Source organism: Hypanus sabinus, chromosome 3, assembly GCF_030144855.1.
Source record: "Hypanus sabinus isolate sHypSab1 chromosome 3, sHypSab1.hap1, whole genome shotgun sequence".
Lineage (NCBI taxonomy): Eukaryota > Metazoa > Chordata > Chondrichthyes > Myliobatiformes > Dasyatidae > Hypanus > Hypanus sabinus.
Window position 1 is genome coordinate 8775632 of NC_082708.1, and position 21924 is coordinate 8797555.

Genomic DNA, 21924 nt, shown 5'->3' on the forward strand with positions numbered 1-21924 from the left:
ACCACCCTATCGGGCACCAACTGTCATTCAATGGTCAAACTCACACCACATTTCTTAGCCATTCTTATCTTTGATTTGTTTAATTGAAGCACTTGACCGTGTCTACACATTTTTATGCATGGAATTGCTGCCACATGTTTGGCTGATTAGATATTTGCAAAACATTCAGGTGTACTGGTGTGCCTAATAAAATGGCCACCCAGTGTATTGTCTCGTGTAGATCAAGACATTGGAAGATACAATGAACTGCATCGTTTGCATTAAAGTGGCCATTAAGTGTACACTGTTATCTTGGTGAACTGGTAAATTAGTATACACTCAGATCCCACTTTACTCTGAGGATGTGTGCCTCAGAGGTGGAGTGTTAATGTAAATCAGCACTCTATGGGGACATTTTAACATTATGAAATGGACATGTCTTTTTTTTTAAAGTAAACCCAAGATACGACAGTAATTTTGAGGAAATCTGCAGATGCTGGAAATTCAAACAACACACAGAAAATGCTGGTGGAACACAGCTGGCCAGGCAGCATCTATAGGGAGAAGCACTGTCGACATTTCGGGCCGAGACCCTTCGTCAGGACTAACTGAAAGGAAAGATACGTCGACAGTGCTTCTCCTTATAGATGCTGCCTGGCCTGCTGTGTTCCACCAGCATTTTGTGTGTGTTGTATGACAGTAGTTTGTGGAGTAACAAACACGCAAATAGGCCTAACCTGTACATCAGTGGAGCAGCAACACATCACAGCAGCAGCAGAGGAAAGCAGGTGTTGATTAAGTCTCAGGGGAAGGTCCAGGCTGTGGATCCTTCTCTAACTTTGGTGGCTTCTTCAAGTAGGCATCGAGATTTGACTGCCTTTTCTTAAGTTTCCTCCATGAAGCAGTTCTCAGGAGCGGGAAATCATGTCAAGAACACCTCCCTTTGCCTTACTGCTTGGCTCCCATCAGGGTCATTATCAATGAACATTGCAAATTTCAAAGAGGTGCCAACATCAACCTGATGCTCTCCATCTTCCAAACACTGTATCACTTGCAGTTTCATACCCATGCCAGTGCTTTTCTGATATACTACCCTCACTGGAAGTTGCAGGCAGTATTCCAGACATTATGGCTGAAAACAATGGAATAAGTTTTCAAGATAGGAAGAATGTTTACACATACGGTGGAGGCAGAGCATCAACTAATATGTGATTGACTGTGAGTGGCTCAGAGCGTGTGTACAGCGCTCTTGTTGGCTGATTGAATGTTTACTGTAATGGTGGCCACTCTTGAGCAGTTTTAAGTGTTGTTGAGAATGAATTTTAGTCATTTGAAAAAATTTCAATAAATAATTAAACAACCACGTTGTTACGAATCAACGCTATTAAAATTAATTAAAAAGGGACCTTCGAGAGTGTTAGTCCATTGTACGTGGCCTATCAGCGGTGCCAACAGAGCTTTACCAAGAGGGATTTCTCGCGGGTAGGCGGCGGTTAATTAAAAAGGAAGCTTCGACAGTGTTAGTCCATTGTATGTGGCCTATCAGTGGCTATAACTAGAGCGCCAATTGTGAGTTAAATAGCAGGGAAGGTTCAGGCATAAAAGGGAGACACAGAATAGCGGAGCGGTCATCGACAAAGTGATCTGAGCCAGAGTGGTAGGGCTTTGGTGATAACGGGTCAATGCAAGGTAAGTTACCTGTGAGGAATAGAAACAGGAAGTATGTCTGTGAGGCTGGTGTTCTGTACTGGGTGTCAGATGTGGGAAGTCCAGGAGACTCCCAGCCTCCCGGACAGCTACATCTGCACCAGATACGTCAAGCTGCAGCTCCTTAGGGACCAGATTAGGGAACTGGAGATGCAGCTCGATGACCTTTGTCTGGTCAGGGAAAGTGAGGAGGTGATAAGAGAGGGACTACAGGCAAGTAGTCGCACCGGGGTCTTGGGAGACAGATAAGCAGGTAACAGTCAGGAGAGGGAAGGGCAGGAGTCAGATACTAGAGAGTACCCCTGTGGCTGTCTCCTTAACAATAAGTATTCCTGTTTGAGTACTGTTGGGGGGGGGGGGGTGGGGACAGCCTACCTGGGGGAAGCAGCAGTGGCTGGATCTCTGGCAGAGAGTCTGGCCCTGTGGCTCAGAAGGATAGGGAAAGGAAGAAGGCAGCAGTAGTAGGGGACTCTATAGTTAGGGGGTCAAACAGGTGATTCTGTGAATGCAGGAAAGAAATGCGGATGGTAGTTTGCCTCCCAGGTGCCAGGTACCAGGATGTTTCTGATCACCTTCATGATATCCTGCAGTGGGAAGGTTAACAGCCAGAGGTCGTGGGCTAAGATGGTGGTGTGACACAGCGGCCACTTCGGAATTAATATCTGTGAACTGTCAAGTAGGATGCTGTGTACAATCCTGATTTGATGGAGACGGATGGGTGAAGCACGGAGGAACATCTGGTGAAACTTTTGAAATGCCTGTTTTGCTGTCGCTGCTACAGTGCAATTGGAAAATCTCTGGGAGGAAGGCCCCGAATCCTCGGCTTTGCCTGTTGCTTGGCGGCCGGGGCTGGGGTCGAAGCGCTTGGCAGAGATGGTGCTCGGTGCTCGGTGTCGGAGGGCTGGTTGGAGGCTCGAAGTTTTTGGATGGACTCGGAGTTGGCTGTGGTCGGGGCTCCCAGAGTGCTGTATCGGCAAGCTGCGGCGCTGGAGGTTCATGGCAGGAAGAGTTTTTCTTCCTTCTACCGTCTGCATGAGATGATGGGCTATCGAAACTTTGAGACCTTTTTTTACCGTGCCATGGTCTGCTCTTTATCAGATTACGGTATTGCTTTGCACTGTTGGAACTATATGTTAAATTATGTGGTTTTTGTCAGTTTGTCTTTTATCAATTATGGTATTGTCTGCACTATTGCAACTAAATGTTTTAACTATAACTATGTGGTTTTGTGTAGGTTTTTGGTTTGTTGGATGGTAGTGTTGGTCTCTTGACTTGGTGTGTCTGGGTAGTCTTGTTTTGTCTGATGGGTTTGTAGTTCCTTTCCGGGGAATGTGCTAAGATGGTAGCACGATATTGATACGCAGCAGCCTCTCCGGACTCAGGATTGGGGATTACCAAACGTTATGTGGTTTTTCTTGTATGGTCTGTTTTGTCGTGTGCTTTTTTTTGTGCTATCACTCCGGAGAACATTGTCTCATTTTTTAATTGCATTGCATTTGTGGTTTCTAAATGACATTAAACTGAATCTGAATCTGAATATTGGTACCAATGACATGTAGGAAAAGGGAGGAGGTCCTGAAAACAGACTACAGGAAGTTAGGAGGCAAGCTGAGAAGCAGGACCTCAAACGTAGTAATCTTGGGATTACTGCCAGTGCCAGTGAGTATAGGAATTGAGTGAGGTGGAGGATAAATGTGTGGCTGAGGGATTGGAGCAGGGGGCAGGGATTCAGATTTCTGGATCATTGGGACTTCTTTTGGGGCAGGAGTGACCTGTACAAAAAGGACGGGTTGCACTTGGATCCAAAGAGGACCGATATCCTGGCAGGGAGGTTTGCTAAGACTATTGGGAGTTTAAACTAGAATTCTTTGGCGGTGGGAACCAAACTGAAGAGATGTAAGAAGGGGCGGTTGGCTCACGTATAGAGAAAGCTTGGAGACAGTGTGAGAGAGAGGATAGGGAGGTGATAGAGCAGGGATATGCTTAGACTGATGGTTTGAGATGTGTCTATTTTAATGCAAGCGACATCGTGAGAAAAGTGGATGAGCTTAGAACGTGGATCAGTACTTGGAGGTATGATGTTGTGGCCATTACAGACGGTTCAGGGATAGGAATGGTTACTTCGAGTGCCAGGCTTTAGGCGTTTCAGAAACAGGAAGGGGTCAATAACTCTACTGGGTGTTTTTTATAGACCGCTCAATAGTAACGGACATCGAAGAGCAGATAGGGAGACAGATTCTGCAAAGAAGTAATAATAACAGGGCTGTCATGATGGGAGATTTTAATTTCCCGAGGGGTTTGGCAAGGAGTTTAGATGGGGTGAGTTTGTTAGGTGTGTTCAGGAACGTTTGCTGACACAATATGTAGATAAGCCTACAAGAGGAGAGGCTGTACTTGATTTGGTATTGGGAAATGAACCTGGTCAGGTGTCAGATCTCTCAGTGGGAGAGCATTTTGGAGATAGTGATCACAATTGTATCTTCTTTACCAGAGCATTGGAGAGGGATAGAAACAGACAAATTAGGGAAATGTTTAATTCGAGTAAAGGGAAATATGAAGCTATCAGGCAGGAGCTTGGAAGCATAAATTGGGAACAGATGTTCTCAGGGAAATGTACAGCAGAAATGTGGCAAATGTTCAGGGGATATTTGCATGGCATTTTGCATAGGTACATTCCAATGAGACAGGGAAAGGATGGTAGGGTAGTAGAACCGTAGTGTACAAAGGCTGTTGAAAATCTAGTCAATGAGGAAAAGAAAAGCTTAGGAAAGGTTAAAAAAAATAGGTAATGATAGAGGTCTAGAAGGTTATAAGGCTAGCAGGAAGGAGCTTAAGAATGAAATTAAGAGAGCCAGAAGGGGCCATGAGAAGGCCTTGGCGAGCAGGACTGAAGAATACCCCATGACATTCTACAAGTATGTGAAGAGCAAGAGGATAAGACATGAGAAAATAGGACCAATCAAGTGTGATGGTGGAAAAGTGTGTATGGAACTGGAGGTACTTAATGAATACTTTGCTTCAGGATTCACTACAGGAAAGGATCTTGGCGATTGTAGGGATGACTTACAGTGGATTGAATAGCTTCAGGATATAGACATTAAGAAAGAGAATGTGCTGGAGCTTTTAGAAAGCATCAAGTTGGATTGGTCTCCGGGACTGGATGAATGTACCCCAGGCTACTGTGAGAAGCAAGGGAGAAGATTGCTGACCCTCTGACAATGATCTTTGCATCATCAATGGGGGCGGGAGAGGTTCCGGAGGATTGGAGGGTTGCGGATGTTCTTCCCTTAGTCAAGTAAGGGAGTAGAGTTAGCCCAAGAAATAAGAGACCAGTGAGTCATACTTAAGTAAACACGAGGAAATCTGCAGATGCTGGAAATTCAAGCAACACACACAAAATACTGGTGGAACGCAGCAAGCCAGGCTGCATCTATAGGGAGAAGCACTGTTGACGTTTGGGCTGAGACCCTTCGTCAGGAGCCCTGGTGAGGGGTCTCGGCCCAAAATGTCAATAGTGCTTCTCCCTATAGATGCTGCCTGGCCTGCAGCATTCCACCAGCATTTTGTGTGTGTTGCTAGTCATACTAGTGTGGTTGGTATGTTGATGGAGAAGATCATGAGAGGCAGGATTAATGAACATTTGGAGAGGCATAATATGATATGGCCTAGCCAGCATGGCTTTGTCAAAGGCAGGTCGTGCCTTACGATTCTGATTAAATTTTTTGAGGATGTGACTAAACATATTGATGAAGGTAGAGCAGTAGAGGTAGTATAAATGGATTTTAGCAAGGTATTTGATAAGGTACTCCCTGCAAGACTTATTGAGAAAGTAAGGAGGCATGGGATCCAAGGGGACCTTGCTTTGTGGATCCAGAATTGGCTTGCCCACAGAAGGTAAAGAGTGGTTGTAGACGGGTAATATTTTGCATGGAGGTTGGTGACCGGTGATGTGCCTCTGGGATCTGTACTGGGACCCTTACTCTTTGTGATTTTTACAAATGACATGGATGAAGAAGTAGAGGGATGGGTTAGTGAATTTGCTGATGACACAAAGGTTGGGGGTGTTGTGGATAGAGTGGAGGGCTTTTGGAGGTTACAGCAGGACATTGATCAGATACAAAACTGGGCTGAAGTGGCAGATGGAGTTTGATACAGATAATTGTGAGGTGGTTCATTTTGGTAGGTCAAATATGATGGCAGAACATAGTATTAATGGTGAGGCTCTTAGTGCGGAGGATCAGAGGGATCTTGAGGTCCGAGTCCATAGGACATTTTTATGTGTACAGTGTACTGCGTATGTTAATCAAAATGGCTTCTTTGTTTTGTTAAGCGTAGGAATGCTTCTTTGTTATGGTAAGTGCTTTCTCTCGCAGTTGTTTAACTTTAGAATTGCTGATAACAGGGATTGTATTCATTTGTTAACCAATGGGGAAATGTTATTTTGACTTGTGGGTCTGGGAACGGGGTTTTCGCGGTCTTTTCGGGGAGTCGGGGAAGCAGATGCCGAAGAAGGTGGACGTGTGCTGCACTGCTTGGTTGACCACCAGGGTGGTCCCAGGTACAAGGATGTGGAAGTCGGAGGAAAGTGACGAGGGGTCGAATGGTTCGATGGTTGAGCTCCAATGATGTGCACTAAACTGACTGAACTCTGATTTTGGCACCTTTTACTTTATTTTCTATTCCTTCATTTATACTGTATTGTTAGATTGTTAGTATTCATTTAGTTTTAGTAAAATCTCTAAAGTATATTCCATAACGGTATCTGGTGTGAGTTTGATATTGTGTGCGTGTCACGGCATTAACTTGATTCCCACAGTACCTGCGTTTATGGGAGGCGGGGGTTGGCGAGAGGCTGGATTTTTTTTCCCCTAGACATATACCAGCCTGTTGGGCAAGTGTTACATATGTTTCTAAGTGGGGTCTGAGTGTGTTATTGTCACCCACACCAAGATACAGTGAACATCCTGTCTTGTATGCTGTCTGTACAGATCATATGGTGTGGTAGAGTTGTGGTTAGTGTAATTTCTTACAGTGTCAGTGATTGCGATCAGGTTTGAATTCCTGCTACTCTCTGTAAGGAGTTTGAATGCTTTCTTTGTTACTATGTGGGTTTCCTCTGGGTGCACCCGTTTCCTCCCACATTTCAAACACTTTTCATTACGTTTAGTAACTTGAGGGCATGCAGTGTTGGCGCTGGTAGCATGGTGACATCTTGGGCTACCCCCCAGCACATCCTTGGACTGTATTGGTTATTGACGCAAAGCAACACATTTCACTGTATGTTTTGCTATAGCTGTGACAAATAAAGCTAATCTTTAATCTTTGAAGGGGAATAGCTGTTCTTGAATTTGGTTGTATGCGACTTCGGGTTTCTGTACCTCCTGCCTGATGGTTGCTGCGTGATGATGGCATGGGTCAGATAGTTGGTGGGAGGTGGGGGGGGGGGAAATTGTTAGGATATCGCTGCCTTGAGGCAGTGCTTTCTGTAGATACTACCGATGGTGGTGAGAGATGTGCTTGTGATGTATTGTGTTGAGTTCATTACTGTCTGCAGCTTCTTGCTTTCGTGCGCATTTGAATGGCCATACCAGACTGTGATCGAGCCAGTCAGGATACTTTCAATAGAACATCTGTAGAAGTTTGTTAGAATCTGCCAAGACCTGTAGGAATGTTCTTAGTTTCAGTGAAACCTTTAATTCCTCTAAACTCCAGAAGTACTTATGTACTCAGTAAATCCAATATATTGACTGAACTGGATATAGAATGTAGCATACACGAGGAAATCTGCAGATGTGCTGGAAATTCAAGCGGCTGAATGGCCTAATGCAGCTCCAGTGTCTTATGGTTTTGTGTTATTAAACTTGTACTTAAGAAAGTCACATTTGAAAAACTCATACTTTTTTCTGTGTGGATGGGAGAAAAGAGGGCAGTTGTGAATGTGTTCCAAGCTGGAAAACCTTCCTAATTAACTTAGTTGAATATTTATGGGATGAACTCATGATGCCAGATGTGGTTCGTTAGGTGGTCCTAACTACAGAGACCTTTGTTAGTGATACTTAATTTTTTTTTGTCAGCATGGGATGAATTCCCAGACACTAGGACTTCTGCAGATGCTGGAAATCCAGATCAATGCACACAAAATGTTGGGGGGAACTCAGCAGCTCAAGCAGCATCTATGGGAATGAATTACCGGTCAACATTTCGAGCCGTGACTCTTCATCATGACTGGAAAGGAAGGTGGATGACTCCAAAATAAGAAGTTGGGGGGAGGGGAAGGAGTACAAGCTAGAAATTGAGAGCTGAAGCCAGGTGGATGAAGTAAGAATTCGGGAGGTGATAAGTGGAAAAGGTGAAGGGCTGGAGAAGAAGGAATCTGATAGGAGAGGAGAGTGGATCATAGAAGAAAGGGAGGGCAAAGGAGCACCAGAGGGAGATGATGGGCTGGTAAGGAGAAGAGAAGAGGTTGGGGGGGGGGCAGAATGGGGAATTGAAGAGAGAAGGGGAGGGGGCAAAATTACCAGAAGAAGTTGGAGGAATCGATGTTCATGTCTTATGTTGGAGGCTACCAGATGGATTATGAGGTGTTGTTCCTGTCAAGTAGTTTAGTGCTACTCCACTAGATTCCATGTACCATCTTACATGGTGAGAAAATTGTTACAGTGGTTCACTTTCTCTGTCCTTGTGTCTCCCCCACAATCCATTGCTTATATCGCTGTCTCCACTGAACAGAAATAATTCATCAAATTGTCAGAATCACGTTTATTATCACCGGCATGTGACGTGAAATTTGTTAACTTAGCAGCAGCAGCTCAAAGCAATATATAATCTAGCAGAGAGAAGAAAAAATAATAAATAAAATAAAACAATAATAAATAAACAAGTAAATCAATTATGTCCATTGAATAGATTATTAAAAATGTGCAGAAACAGAAATACTTTATATTAAAAAAAGTGAGGTAGTGTCCAAAGCTTCAATGCTCATTCAGGAATCGGATGGCAGAGGGGAAGAAGCTGTTCCTGAATCACTGTGCGTGTGCCTTCAGGCTCTGTACCTCCTACCTGATGACAACAGTGAGAAAAGGGCATGTCCTGGGTGCTGGAGGTCTTTAATAATGGACGCTGCCTTTCTGAGAAACCGCTCCCTGAAGATGTGCTGGGTATTTTGTAGGCTAGTGCTCAAGATGGAGCTGACTAGATTTATAACCTTCTGCAGCTTTTTGTGATGACAGTGATCTTTTCCCTTCATTTTCAATTTATTTTTATCTAGCGATACAATGCAGAACAGGCCCTTCTGGTCCAATGGGATACAGCCCCCAGCAACCCATTAATTTAACCCTAGCCTAACCACAGGACAGTTTAATGAACCTACTAATCAGAACATCTTTGGTATGTAGGAGAAAATCAGAGCACCCAGAGGAAACTCTTGCACTCAAAGGAAGGACATGGTAACTTCTTACAGCTGGCGTTGGAATTGAACTCCAAACTCTGATGCCCCATGTTGGGCTAACTGCTGTGCTACTGTGGTGCCCAAATTTAACTAAATAATATACAAATTGCAGTGGGGGCTGAAGGATGTACCTTGCTCTTTTTACCAAAAGGCAGGACTTGTTCTCATGAATTAAACTTGTGAATTTAATTCTCATTTTACAGACTTCACACTGCCCAACGTGCAATAAAACAGACTCAGGTAACTGTTCAAAGAGTAGGCAAAGAAATTGAGGAGAAGTTGCGTTTAACAGCATCATCAACACAATTGGTAAGACTCGTATTAAATACTTCTAAAATATTTATTTTAAGCTTGTGGAATTTTTGACACCATCTGAAATATGGGAATGCACTTGGATATTGTATGTTTTAGTAATGGAGTTATTGATCCAATATTGTCGCGTGTTTTGTGTGGTGTTATTTGACATAGGTGATCATGACCATGATTGGTCTTGGCAAATTTTCTATAGAAGTTGTTTGCCATTGCCTCCTGGGCAGTGTCTTTATAAGATGGGTGACCCCAGCCATTAACATTACTCTTCTGAGATAGTCTGCCTAGTGTCAGTGATCATGTAACCAGGTCTTGTGATATGTACCAACTGCACATACAACTAGCCATCACCTGCTTCCATGTCTTGATGTGACCCTGATCGGGATGGGGAGTGCTAAGCAGGTGCTACGCCTTGTCCAAGGGTGACCTGCAAGCTAGCGGAGGGAAGGCGCGCTTTACACCTCCTTAGGAGAGACGTATCTCTACTGTGCCACCCTATACTGTCTATAGGGGCAGCACCTTGGTTCTACAAATACATGAATCTAGCCCACTGGTCCATCAAACCTGGTTTTCTGCATTAATTACTCATAAAATGTGGTCTTGCAACTGTATTGAGGGCAGAGTGGGACAGTTTGGGCTGTGGGGGAGTTGAGGGATATTGACTGTAGCACGAGAGTGAAAGTGAGATCACTATGATGTCAAAAAACATGGCAGGTTCAAAGGAGTAGGGATGATTGGGGGTGGGAATGTACATTACCCACTTCTGTTTCTTATACAACTGCATTTAGTTATACATCAATAAGGACGCCATCACTCAGGACGTGCCTTCTGCTCATTTCTCCCCTCATGGAGGAAGTACAGAAGCCATTTTAGGAACAGCTTCTTCCCCTCACAGATTTCTGAATGGACAACAAATCCATTTACACTGCCTCAACATTTTTGCTCTCTTTCTAAAATATATTTCTTTTGTAATTTATAGCTTTTTTACTATTATGTATTAGCAATATACTGCTTCCACAAAACAAATTCTACAACGTATGCTAGTGATTTCTGATTCTGCTTTACTGAGGCAGCAAGAATTCAAGACAGAGTCCATGGAAGGGAGGCTGGTTTCCATGACGTGTTGAGATACTTCCACAACTCCGCAGTTTCTCAGTCACATGTAGAGCAGTTGCCATACCAAGTGATATCTGATCTGAAAAGGATGGGCTCTTCTATCCTTCTTGTCTCCATTAACCTTTTGCCCTCACACCATCCAAGGAATGATTAGTCATTTACATCCAATTTTCTGCAAGACACTGAGGTGTATTTTGCTTTGCAGTAAGCGAATTGTTAAGGTGTTCAATTTAAACACTAGCAATTCTGCTAATGATGGAAACTTTCTTCCATAGTCTTCTGTCTTCTATTAGATTCCTTTTTCAGCTCTTTGCCTCTTCCACCTATCCTTTCCCAGCTCCTTACTTAATCCCCACTCCCTCACCTACCCACCTTCCCCCTCACCTGATCTCACCGAATACCAGTCAACTTGTACTCCTCCCCAGCCCCCCGGCCGTTCAAGTTTAGATTCTTCCCTGTTTTCCTTTCCAGTCCTGATGAAGGGTCTCAGCCAGAAACATCGACTGTTTATTTCCCTCCATAGATGCTGCTCGACTTCCACTAATATTTTGTGTGAACACCATCATATTTCTGAATGGTCATTGAACCCATGGACTCCACCTCCTCTCTATTTTTGCTCTATTTCTGCAAGTTTCAGGAATTGTGTACAGGAACATCTGTGCTGAGTATGAATTGGACAATCCCAAGTCCAAGTGGGAAACACTTGAGAAAGGAATGTAGAATGACAGAGCTAAGATCCTGTGGGACTTCCTAATACATACTGATAAGCAAGTACTGTCCAACCAACCAGATATAGTAGTGCTGGACAAGGAACAGAAGAAAACAATAATAATATATGTGGTAATCATGAATGACAGCAACATTAGGAAGAAAGAATATGAGAAGCTGGAGGAATGCCAGGACTTGAAAGAGCAGATAGAGAGGATGTGGAAGTTTAAAGCCAGACTAATCCCAGTAGTAATAGGAGCACTTGGAGCTGTGACACCTGGACTTGAAGAGTGGCTCCAACAAATCCTGGGAACAACATTTAAGATCTTGGTCCTGAAGAGTGCACTCCTAGGAACAGCAAGGATACTGCAACAAGGTTGCAAGGGAAAAATGAGATTAACTGCATAACATCATGGAAGATGTCTACATTGGTAGTGTTGTGAAGCTGAAAGAAATGAATGTTGTTTTTCTTTCTACAACACTATGTCGATACTTCTGCAAGGATCGTCACTTTGTTTTGGAGAGCATTTTGAGTTCTGGACATCCCAAGAGTGATGCCATCTAGTGTTTAACTTTTGGTAGGGTTACTAATGGTGGCAAGGTCAAGGGAGAGGTTGGACAAAGAGCATGTAGATAAAAGGATTTGCTCAATGTAGTAGCTGTTTTTTTTCTTTAAGAAGAAAATGTCGGTGTGTAGTAGAATAACTAGATTCTGTCCTTTTGAAGTTGAGCTTGGAACGTAACTGTAGATTGGTGCCACAAAAGTGTAGCGTTTGGCATGACACCATTACAACTTAGGGCATTAGAGTTCAGATTCAATTCCAGCATGCTCTGTAAGCAAGTTTATATGATCCTTCCTGTGTATGTACGGGTTTCTTCCCAGGTACTCTGGGTTCTTCTCACAGTCCAAAGATGTACCGGTTAGTAGTTTAATTAATCATTGTAAATCGTTCCATGATTAGGCTAGGGTTAAATTGGTGGGTTCAGTGCCATATTTCTAAATAAATTTTTAAAAATTGAAAATTCCATACCTGAAACAAATTGAGTTACTCTGAAGTTTGCTTGAAGCAAACTGTACGGTACTGTGCAGGGCACGTTCCACTTGCAGGATTTCAATTCTATTCAAATGAAATTTATGTGAGAACTTGATGACTTCAAGCAACAAGAGCTTGCTTGTAGTTATGGGTGACAGCTAATGGTATGGAATGATAAAGTGTTGACAGAAATTATAGCTAAACATTCCACCATGTTGTTTAATACTGAATTGTTTTGCATCTTCTTGGCATGTGGCTCAGGGTGGAGCATATTATTATAGACAAAGAACTTTATTCAGCTTTCAACTCTGTGTAGAAAACTTAGGATTCCTCAGCATTGATGCTGGATCACTTAAGGCTGAATAGTTCTCCGTCCCACCACTGTGAAATGTTGCCTTGAGGGCAAAATTGATGATAATTTAAAATTGCTGAGATTTAAATCAATCTGGTTCTGTGCAGTAGGCACACTTTCTGAAAAGTCATTGCAAAGACTTGTTTTCTTTTACTTGACTGTGTAAGAGTTTCCACTAGCAAGTGTTATTTCAATCTGCTGTTTGTAGGTGCCACATCTGTGCTGAAAGATATCAATCATGTACCACGATACATCTTCCCGGTGTGTTAACACCCAATTCAATCTGGAGGTCTTTAAGACCACTAAATTCCGTCTGAGGCCACCAGCTTAAAAGACGCATTGCCCCGAGGTGACATAGTTGATCATGTCATGGCTATTCATCTAACAGCTCTCTCTACAAACGTATAAATCTGTGGTGTCCTCTCTAGCGAGGTTACAGCTGCAGTTGTTCAGAACTGCAGCAATTTTCAACCTCTTATTCTGTTTTCCTGACCATTTGCTGCTTTTTGGTTAAATGTAGACATCTGTGAAAACATGACTGGTGTCAAATTCAGGGATCACTTTTTTTGGGAGGAAATAATTTGCTGTAGATAGTTTGCAGTACCTCAGTGGTAAGAAGTGACGAACGATGGTATAAAATTATGCCATGCTTCAGGGAAGTTCCCTCTAGAATGATTGCCTGTTGTGTATCTGATGATGACAGAGACCTTTGCGGTAGAGTTTTTAAAATGGAAAAGCCATTGCACTGGGGCAGTTCCGCTCTCAACCTCAGTTCAGGTCTCGTGGTATGAGTAGTAGTCAGAATTGGGACTTCCTTGTTTGCAGTGGATTACCATGACTACTTATGTGCATCCTCATGCCCTTCACTGTGTATGAAGTGTTGTAGATCTGCCTTCTTGGCTGTTGGATCTCACTGTCGATCTCAAAACACACAGTCCACCTGCATTGACTTTGTAAGTTAAGGTAGGCATGTCCCTATCTTACTAGGGTATGAAGCCCACCGACTACCCTCACGTGGTTTAGTCTCCCTCTCGAAGTGGAATACTGCTGCCGTGTGCAAAATGCTACTGGGAGCCACAGATGAGAGCTGAGTTTCTGGCAGGACCAAGGATGAGTGAGCTGCCCCGGAATGGATACAACAAAAAAGTTTCAAAGGTTCATTTATTATCAAAATAATACAACTCTGAAATTCTTCTGCTGATAACCACAAAACCAAGAAAGAAAAGAATGGTGGCATGATAATCAACCCCAAAATCTCCCCACACAAAAAAGCAAACAAAAATGGAACAGACACATCGACCCTCAAATCCCTCTCCCCCCCACACACAAAATGAGAAAGATCAATTGTAAAACACAGAATATTTAAAAAAATTTAAGACTGAAAAATAGTCTATAGTCCAAGTCCATATCCAAAATGCAGAAAACCTGATAACTTTCTCTGGGGACAGTGGCAGGTCTTTCCCTCTCTGGTAGCAGAGTGATCCCACCAGCAATAAAAAGGCAGTCTTCTCTCTCCAGTAGCAGAGCGATCCCACCAGGGATAAAATTGCAGACAGCCAGAGGACACCTTCCACGTTCACCTCAATGTTTCAGTCTCCCTCATTGTTTTAATGGGTGAACAATGGAAGCTTAAATTAGTGAAATGGAGTCGAACATTGATTTGCACCTGTCCTGTAGCCTTCTCGCTATGAGATTCCCACACGTTACTTCTGTCTCCCGGAGACTGCAGAGCATTGGAACACCCAAACAATCTCCAAAGTGCAAATCACAGGCTCCAACAGTTCCAGAATCACATTCGAAATGAAAAATAAATGTAAAAGACCTAAAAGAAGTGAGATATATGGTTTCATGATCTATCCAGAAGATGTCGACTAAAAGAGTGTTGTACACAGGTGCCACCTTAATCGGAAGACAAGCCCCTTCATCTACTAACCTGTGCATTTTTGGAATGTGGGAGGAAACCAGAGCACATGGAGGAAATCCACACAGTCACAGGGAGACCATACAAACTCTGTACAGGCAGCTGTAGGATAGAACCAGGGTCACTGGCACTGTAATAGCATTATGCTAACTGTTATGCTACCACATACTTTGTGCCGCAGTGTGTTCTCTGCATGATTCAAGTAAATGTTCATGTGGTTGCCACCCCTGTTCCCTTTCTCTTAAGTGTTTAAAATTTGGTACAGATCATTGTCTTCCTGTTTTTCTGAAATTGTCCTTCAGCTTGTTTCATCGTCCACAGCTATTGCACTTCGTATAAATTAGGTCAACAATGCAAAGCCATGAGTAAGTTCAGCAGGAAGCCATGCAACCCTTTCAGTCCGCTCTGAGATCATGGCTGGTCCAGCTCTCATATGCCATGCCCAATCAGGGTTTTCCTTCTGTCTTTAATCTGAGAATTTCTGATAAGTTGTTCACACTTTATGCCTGTCCACCCTTGATGTATTAACTCATGAATGTCATGCACTGTGACTGTGACTTTTTCTTCCATCACTTTTTCCTGTCACTGAGATGTTCAAGCTTCTCCTTCCTCAGAACGTGTCCCTGAAATTCCAATTGCATTTCCTGATTGATGATATTAGCTCTCTTCTTATTCCAGCTTTTCCTAACACTTCCTCATCTATTTCTCTGTCTTTCCACGATATTTTCACCATTCTTCTCAAAAACCACATTTCTGCAGCTTCGAGTCTTCCCTCATTTTGCTTTGATATTGTCCAAAATTCCCATATGTTAGTGGGAATGAGTGTAGCACCACAACTCTGAGTTTCATACCCAGGAAATATATATTATTCTTTAGAAACTTGCTCAAACACTTGAACATGCACTTAATCCCAATCCTCCTCCTAATTTTAACATCAGCCCTACCATTGTGTCCCTAGGTAATTGAACTTCCATGTTTATTTAATTGTTTCGTTGCCCACTTTCAGTTCGCATTTCTGTATTCTTTCTCCTTTGTGCCAACCAAACATTCGGTCTTCTAGCAGTTGATGGTTAATCCTCTCTTTGAACTTTGATGATTTTATCTAGTATTTCTTGGAGCTTCTCTTTAGAAATAGCTACCAACACTGTGTCTCTTTCAGCCTTCCCTCATAAGACAATCCCTCCATTGACAGGATCATGATAATGACGGTCAACAAATCCCTCCTCCCACTCCCCAACAGTTCACAGATGTTCCTTGACCTGGATGTGGAAGCATTGGAAAGGGTACAGAGGAGATTTACAGGGATGCTGCCTGGTTTAGAGAATATAGAGGACATGGCTTTAAAGTAAAGGGAGGGAAGTTCAAGGGGGATATTAGAGGAAGGTTTTTTACTCAGAGAGTGGTTAGTGTGTGGAATGCACTGCCTGAGTCAGTGGTGGAGACAGATACACTAGTGAAATTTAAGAGACTACTAGACGGGTATATGGAGGAATTTAAGGTGGGGGGGGGGGTTATATGGGAGGCAGGGTTTAAGGGTCGGCTCAACATTGTGGGCCAAAGGGCCTGTACTTGCTGTATTGTTCTATGACCTGTTGAGCTCTTCCAGCAGATTGTTCTTAGTCCAGGTTCTGGCATCAGTAGTCTCTTGCGTCCTCACATTAACTCAGAATCAGGTTGTGAAAATTGTTATTTTGTGATAGCAGTATAGCCAACAGATAAATAAATACTTTGTTCATTATGTGCCATGTTTTATGACATGGGTGATCATGGTTTTTCCATGTCCATGATTGTATTTGGCAAATTTTTCGACAGAAATGGTTTGCCATTGCCTTCTTCTGGGCAGTGTCTTTACTGGACGGGTGACCCCAACTGTTATCAATACTCTTCAGAAATTGTCTGCCTGGTGTCAGTGGTCACATAACCAGGGCTTGTGATCTCACCAGCTGCTCATACGACCATCCACCACATGCTGCCATGGCTTCATTGCAGCTGACTTAAGCAGGTGCTACACCTTGTCCAAGGGTGGCCTGCAGGCTGTTGGAGGGAAGGAGCACCTTACACCTCCTTTGGTAGAGACATCCAGAAAAGATCATTAATGTAGTGCAAAAAGTGAACAAAATTAGTGAGGTACTGTTCATGGGGTCACTGTCCGTTCATAAATCTGATGGCAAAAGGGGAGAAGCTTTTCCTAAAACTCTTCTCTTAAGTCTTCTTCCAATGATGTATCTTCCTTTGAATAAGCTGACCATGTTAGCACCTTGTGGTCAAACTAACACCATCGACAGTTACAGTATAATTACTTTTATATTCCAATCCTCCTGAAAAACAGCCATCATCTCCTCTGATTACCTGTTGCAAACATATTCTGTCCTCCTTTGCTCCATACAGAGGGGTTCCCTGTCAAAGTAAATTTATCATCAAAATACAGTGCCTATAAAAAGTATTCACCCCCTTGAAAGTTCTCATGTTTTATTGTTTTACAATATTGAATGACAGTGGATTTAATTTGGCTTTTTTGACACTAATCAATAGAAAAAGACTCTTGTGTCAAAGTGAAAACTGATCTGTACAAAGTACTCTAAATTAATTACAAATATAAAACAAAGTAATTGATTGCAGAAGTATTCACCACCTTTAATATGATACACCAAATCATCACTGGTGCAGCCAATTGGTTTTAAAAGTCACATAATTAGTTAAATGGAGATCTGTTTTGGAGGCCTGTGTGCAGTCAAGGTGATTCAATTGATTGTAGTAAAAATGCCCCTGTAACTGGAAAGTCCAATTGCTGGTGAGTCAGTGTCTTGGCAAAACTACACCATAAAGACAAAAGAACACTCCAAGCAACTCTGCAAAAAACTTATTGAAAAGCACAAGTCAGGTGATGGATAATTCCAAATCATTGAATATCCCTTGGAGTACAGTTAAGTCAATCATCAAGAAATGGAAAGAATGTGGCACAGCTGTAAATCTGCCAAGAGCAGGCTGTCCCCAAAAACTGAGTGATCATGCAAGGGGTCAAGTGAGGGAGGCCATCAAGAGACCTATAACAGCTGAGATGGGAGAGACTGTGTATACAGCAACTGTTGTCCGGGTGCTTCACCAGTTGCAGCTTTATGGGAGAGTGGCAAAGATAAAGTCATTGTTGAAAAAAAAACTCACATGAAATCTCAACTACAGTTTGCCTGAAGGCATGTGGGAGACTCTGAAGTCAGCTGGAAGAAGGTTCTATGTCCTGATAAAGCCATAATTGAGCTTTTTGGCTCTCAGACTAAATGCTATGTTTGGCATAAGCCAATCACCGCGCATTGTCAAAAACATACTATCCCTACCGTGAGGCATGGTGGTGGTTGCATCGTGCTATAGGGATGCTTCACTGCAGCGGACCCTGGAAGGCTTGTGAAGGTAGAGGGTAAAACTACACAGGAATTTCTTAAAAACAGCATGCTTAGCGTCCTGGAGTGGCCAAGTCAGAGTCCAGATCTCGATCCAATTGAGGATTTGTGGCTGGACTTGAAAAGGGCTATTCACTCACGATCCCCAAGCAATCTGACAGATCTTGAGCAGTTTTCTAATGAAGAATGGGGGAAAATTGCAGTGTCCAGATGTGCAGAGCTGATAGAGACCTATCCACATGAATCAGGGCTGTAATTGCTGCCAAAGGTGTAACTACTAAATACTGACTTGAAGGGGGTGAGTACTAATGCAATTAATTATTTTGTGTCTTATATTTGTAATTAATTTAGATCACTTTGTAGAGATCTGTTTTCACTTTAACACAACAGAGTATTTTTCTATTAATCAGTGTCATAAAAGCCAAATTAAATCCACTGTGATTTGATGTTGTAAAACATGAAACCACTTTTGCACAAAACTTTAAGTATGCACAGCACTGCTGCCTCAAAAAAACCCCACAGATTTCATGACATATGTATGTGATGAGAAACCTGATTCTGATATGGGTCTTTATTGTGGATAGAGAGTGGGAAGGGGACAAGGAGAGAGGAATCATGGTTGGGAAAAGGGAAAAGGAGAGGGGAGGGAACGGAAAGCACCAGAGAGATATTTTGTAATGATCAATAGTTAATTGTTTGTAATCAAGTGACGTTACCTGGTGTCTCAGGGCTGGGTGTGTTTGCACTCACGCCACTTCCCTCCCCTGACACTCCTCTCTGTCATCTGTCCCGCAGCAGTTCAGCCTTGCCATTCCCAACATTCTTTGCTCCCACCAGACCACAAACTTGCTCTCCACGCCACATTGACAAGTACAGTACTGTGTAAAAGTCTATACCACCAAGCTATATATATGCCAGAATCAGGTTTAATATCATTGGCATATGTCATGAAATATATATATAGAATAAGTAGTGCAAGAAGAGCAAAAGAAACAAAAATAAATGATGTAATGTTCATAGGTTCATACTGTATTTATATATCTGATGATGGAGGGGACAAAGTTGTTTCTAAAATGTTACATAAGAGCATTAGAAATAGGAGCAGGAGTAGGCCATCTGGCCCGTCGAGCCTGCTCCACTTTCAATAAGGTCATGGCTGGTCTGGCCATGGACACATCTCCACCTACCTGCCTTTTTCCCGTAATCCTTAATTCCCCTACCATGCAAAGAAAAACGTCCAACCTTCTCTTAAATGTATTTACTGAGGTAGCCTCCACTGCTTCATTGGGCAGAGAATTCCACAGATTCACCACTCTCTGGGAAACACAGTTCCTCCTCATCTCCATCTTAAATTTACTCCTCCGATCTTGAGGCCACATCTCCTAGTTCTTGTCTCACCTACCAGTGGACACAACTTTCCTGCCTCTATCTTATTTATCCCTTTCATAATTTTATATGTTTCTATAAGATCTCCTTTCATTCTGTTGAATTCCAATGAATTCAATCCCAGGCGACTTAATCTTTCCTCATAGTCTAATCCCATCATCTTTGGCATCAACCTAGTGAACCTGCTCTGCACCACCTCCACAGTACTCCAGATATGACCTTACCATTGCTCTATACAGTTGCATCATAACCTCCCTGCTCTTAAATTCAATCCCTCTTGATAGCCTGCTGCACCTGCAAACCAACCTTTTGTAATTCATGCACAAGCACTCCATGCTGCAATCCCTCTGCACAACAACATGTTGCAATCTGTTGAGTGTGTCTTCAGGCTCCTGTACCTCTTCTCTGATGGTAGCAATGAGAAGAAGGCCTGTCCTTGGTGATGGGTTCCTTAAGAATGGATGCCACCTTTTTGGGGCATTGCACTTTGATGATATCCTGGTTGCACTGGAGGCTAGTGTTCCAGTTAGATGCTTTTTACCAATCTTCTGCAGTGACCCTTCCATACCAGATGGTGATGCAACCATGTGGAATACTCTCCATGGTGCAGTAGTATACCTTCGTGACTGTCTTTGGTGACATACCAAGCCTTCTCGAACTCCTGAAATGTAGCTGTTATCATGCCTTCTTTGTAATTGTCAATCATGGTGCTCAGTTGCTCCAGTGCCAGCTGAGTGTTTGCTGGGGTTGAATGTACAAAGCAACCAGACGAATGGAGGAAAACTCTCGCCAAGTACAAAGGATCTTAATATCCTTACTCTCCAATTCCTTTTATTATTTGAGATAGCATTCTTCTCTCCTTCGCCTGCCCTTTCTGAGCATTAAGTGCCCTGGAATATTTAATTCCAAGTCATTATCATGGTATAATTGTACTTATCATGGTCATTAGATCAAACCCATTTGTCTGTAATTGTTCCATTATTTTGTCTATTTTGATGAAAACTTCAAACATCCGGACAAAGACCTTTAGCTTTTCATTTCTTTCGCGTTTTCTTTGGCTGTTTACTGATACACAATTACTGTCAAACAATAGTCACTTCCTATCTCACTGCTTATCATTCAAATGGTGACTTTGTTCTTATACCCTTGATCTTTTCTTGTAAGTTTAACATTTGAACCAGTGTTTATTAGGATTGATGTCTCAAATGCAGCCAGAGCCATCAGATTCATCAGGAAACTGGCCTCAGCCCATCCAAATAAAATGGCCAAATTTACTGAAGGGTCTCGGCTTGAAATGGTCTTTTTTCCTTTCCATGGATGTTGATCTACCTGCTGAGTTCCTCCATCATTTTCAGAATTAGGTTTAATGTTACTGGCATATGTCGTGAAATTTGTTGTTATGCGATAGCACTACGTTGAATTACGTAATAAAACTAAATTACAGTAAGTATATATATTAAAAAAAGTTAAATAAGTAGTGTAAAAAGAGAAAAAGAAGTAGTGAGATAGTGTTTATGGGTTAAATATCCATTCAGAAATCTGCCAGCAGAGGGGAAAAACCTGTTCCTGAAGCATTGAGTATGTACCTTCGGGCTCCTGTATCACCTCCCTCATGGTAGCAATGAGAAGAGGGCATGGCTTGGGTGATGGGGGTCCTTAATGATGGATGTTTCCTTTTTGAGGCATCACTCCTTGAAGATGCCCTGGATGCTACAGAGGCTAGTACCCATGATGGAGCTGACTTAAGTTTGCAACTCTCTGTAGCTTTTTTCGATCTTGTGTAGGCCCTCTTCCCACCCACCCCCATACCAGACAGTGATGCAGTTGTTTATGTTTCTCTGGATTTCCAGCAATGTTAGAATCCCTTGCGGTTGGAAAATTACAGAGACTGTTTTCTCTGCTCATGTGTTTTCAAGTTTAGAACCATACATACGAATGACTGCGTTATTCGAATCTTTGTTAATTTTTCCATGACTCCAGAGGAAATTCAGAGATTCTTACAGATTTTGATTCTAAAATTGTCCTCGGGAAGACAAAATATACTTTGTTGAAACACACACAAAATGCTGGAAAAACTCAGCAGGCCAGACAGCATCTATGGAGAAGAGTGCAGTCGACATTTCAGATCGAAGCCCTTCAGATTTACAACATCTTCTGATTCTCTCTTGTTTGAGATATTTTGATGAATTATTTTAAGAAAGAGCGGCATGATAGTGTAGCAACTCTCACAAGAGTTTTACAGATCAGCGATCACCGATCTGGGTTCGATTTCTGCCGCGGTCTGTAAGGGATTTTTATGTGTTCCATGTTACTACATGGGTTTTCACCCACATTGCCAAGAGGTGCGGGATAGGGTTAGTAAGTTGTGGGCATGCTATATCGGTGTTGTAAGCATGGCAACACCTCCAGGCTCCCCCAGCATAACCTTGGACTGTGTTGGCAGTTGACACTCATTTGACTGTAAGCATGTGACAAATAAAGCTAATCTTTAATTTTAAAAACTGCAATCAGAGACATCTGATTCATTGTGTAACTGGCCTCAGCCCATCCAAATAAATGGCCACCCTTAG

The 21924-nt window shown here is 42.6% G+C and overlaps 1 protein-coding gene across 4 annotated transcripts in view; it reads left to right on the forward strand.

Moving 5' to 3' along the window:
* Positions 1-21924, forward strand: part of uvrag (UV radiation resistance associated gene) — a 444495-nt gene that overhangs the window by 130273 nt on the left and 292298 nt on the right. For all 4 annotated transcript variants that reach the window (XM_059963685.1, XM_059963683.1, XM_059963687.1 and 1 more), the window contains one exon: positions 9337-9442. In XM_059963685.1, coding sequence (XP_059819668.1) covers positions 9337-9442 — 106 coding nt within the window. The remainder of the gene's footprint in view (positions 1-9336; positions 9443-21924) is intronic.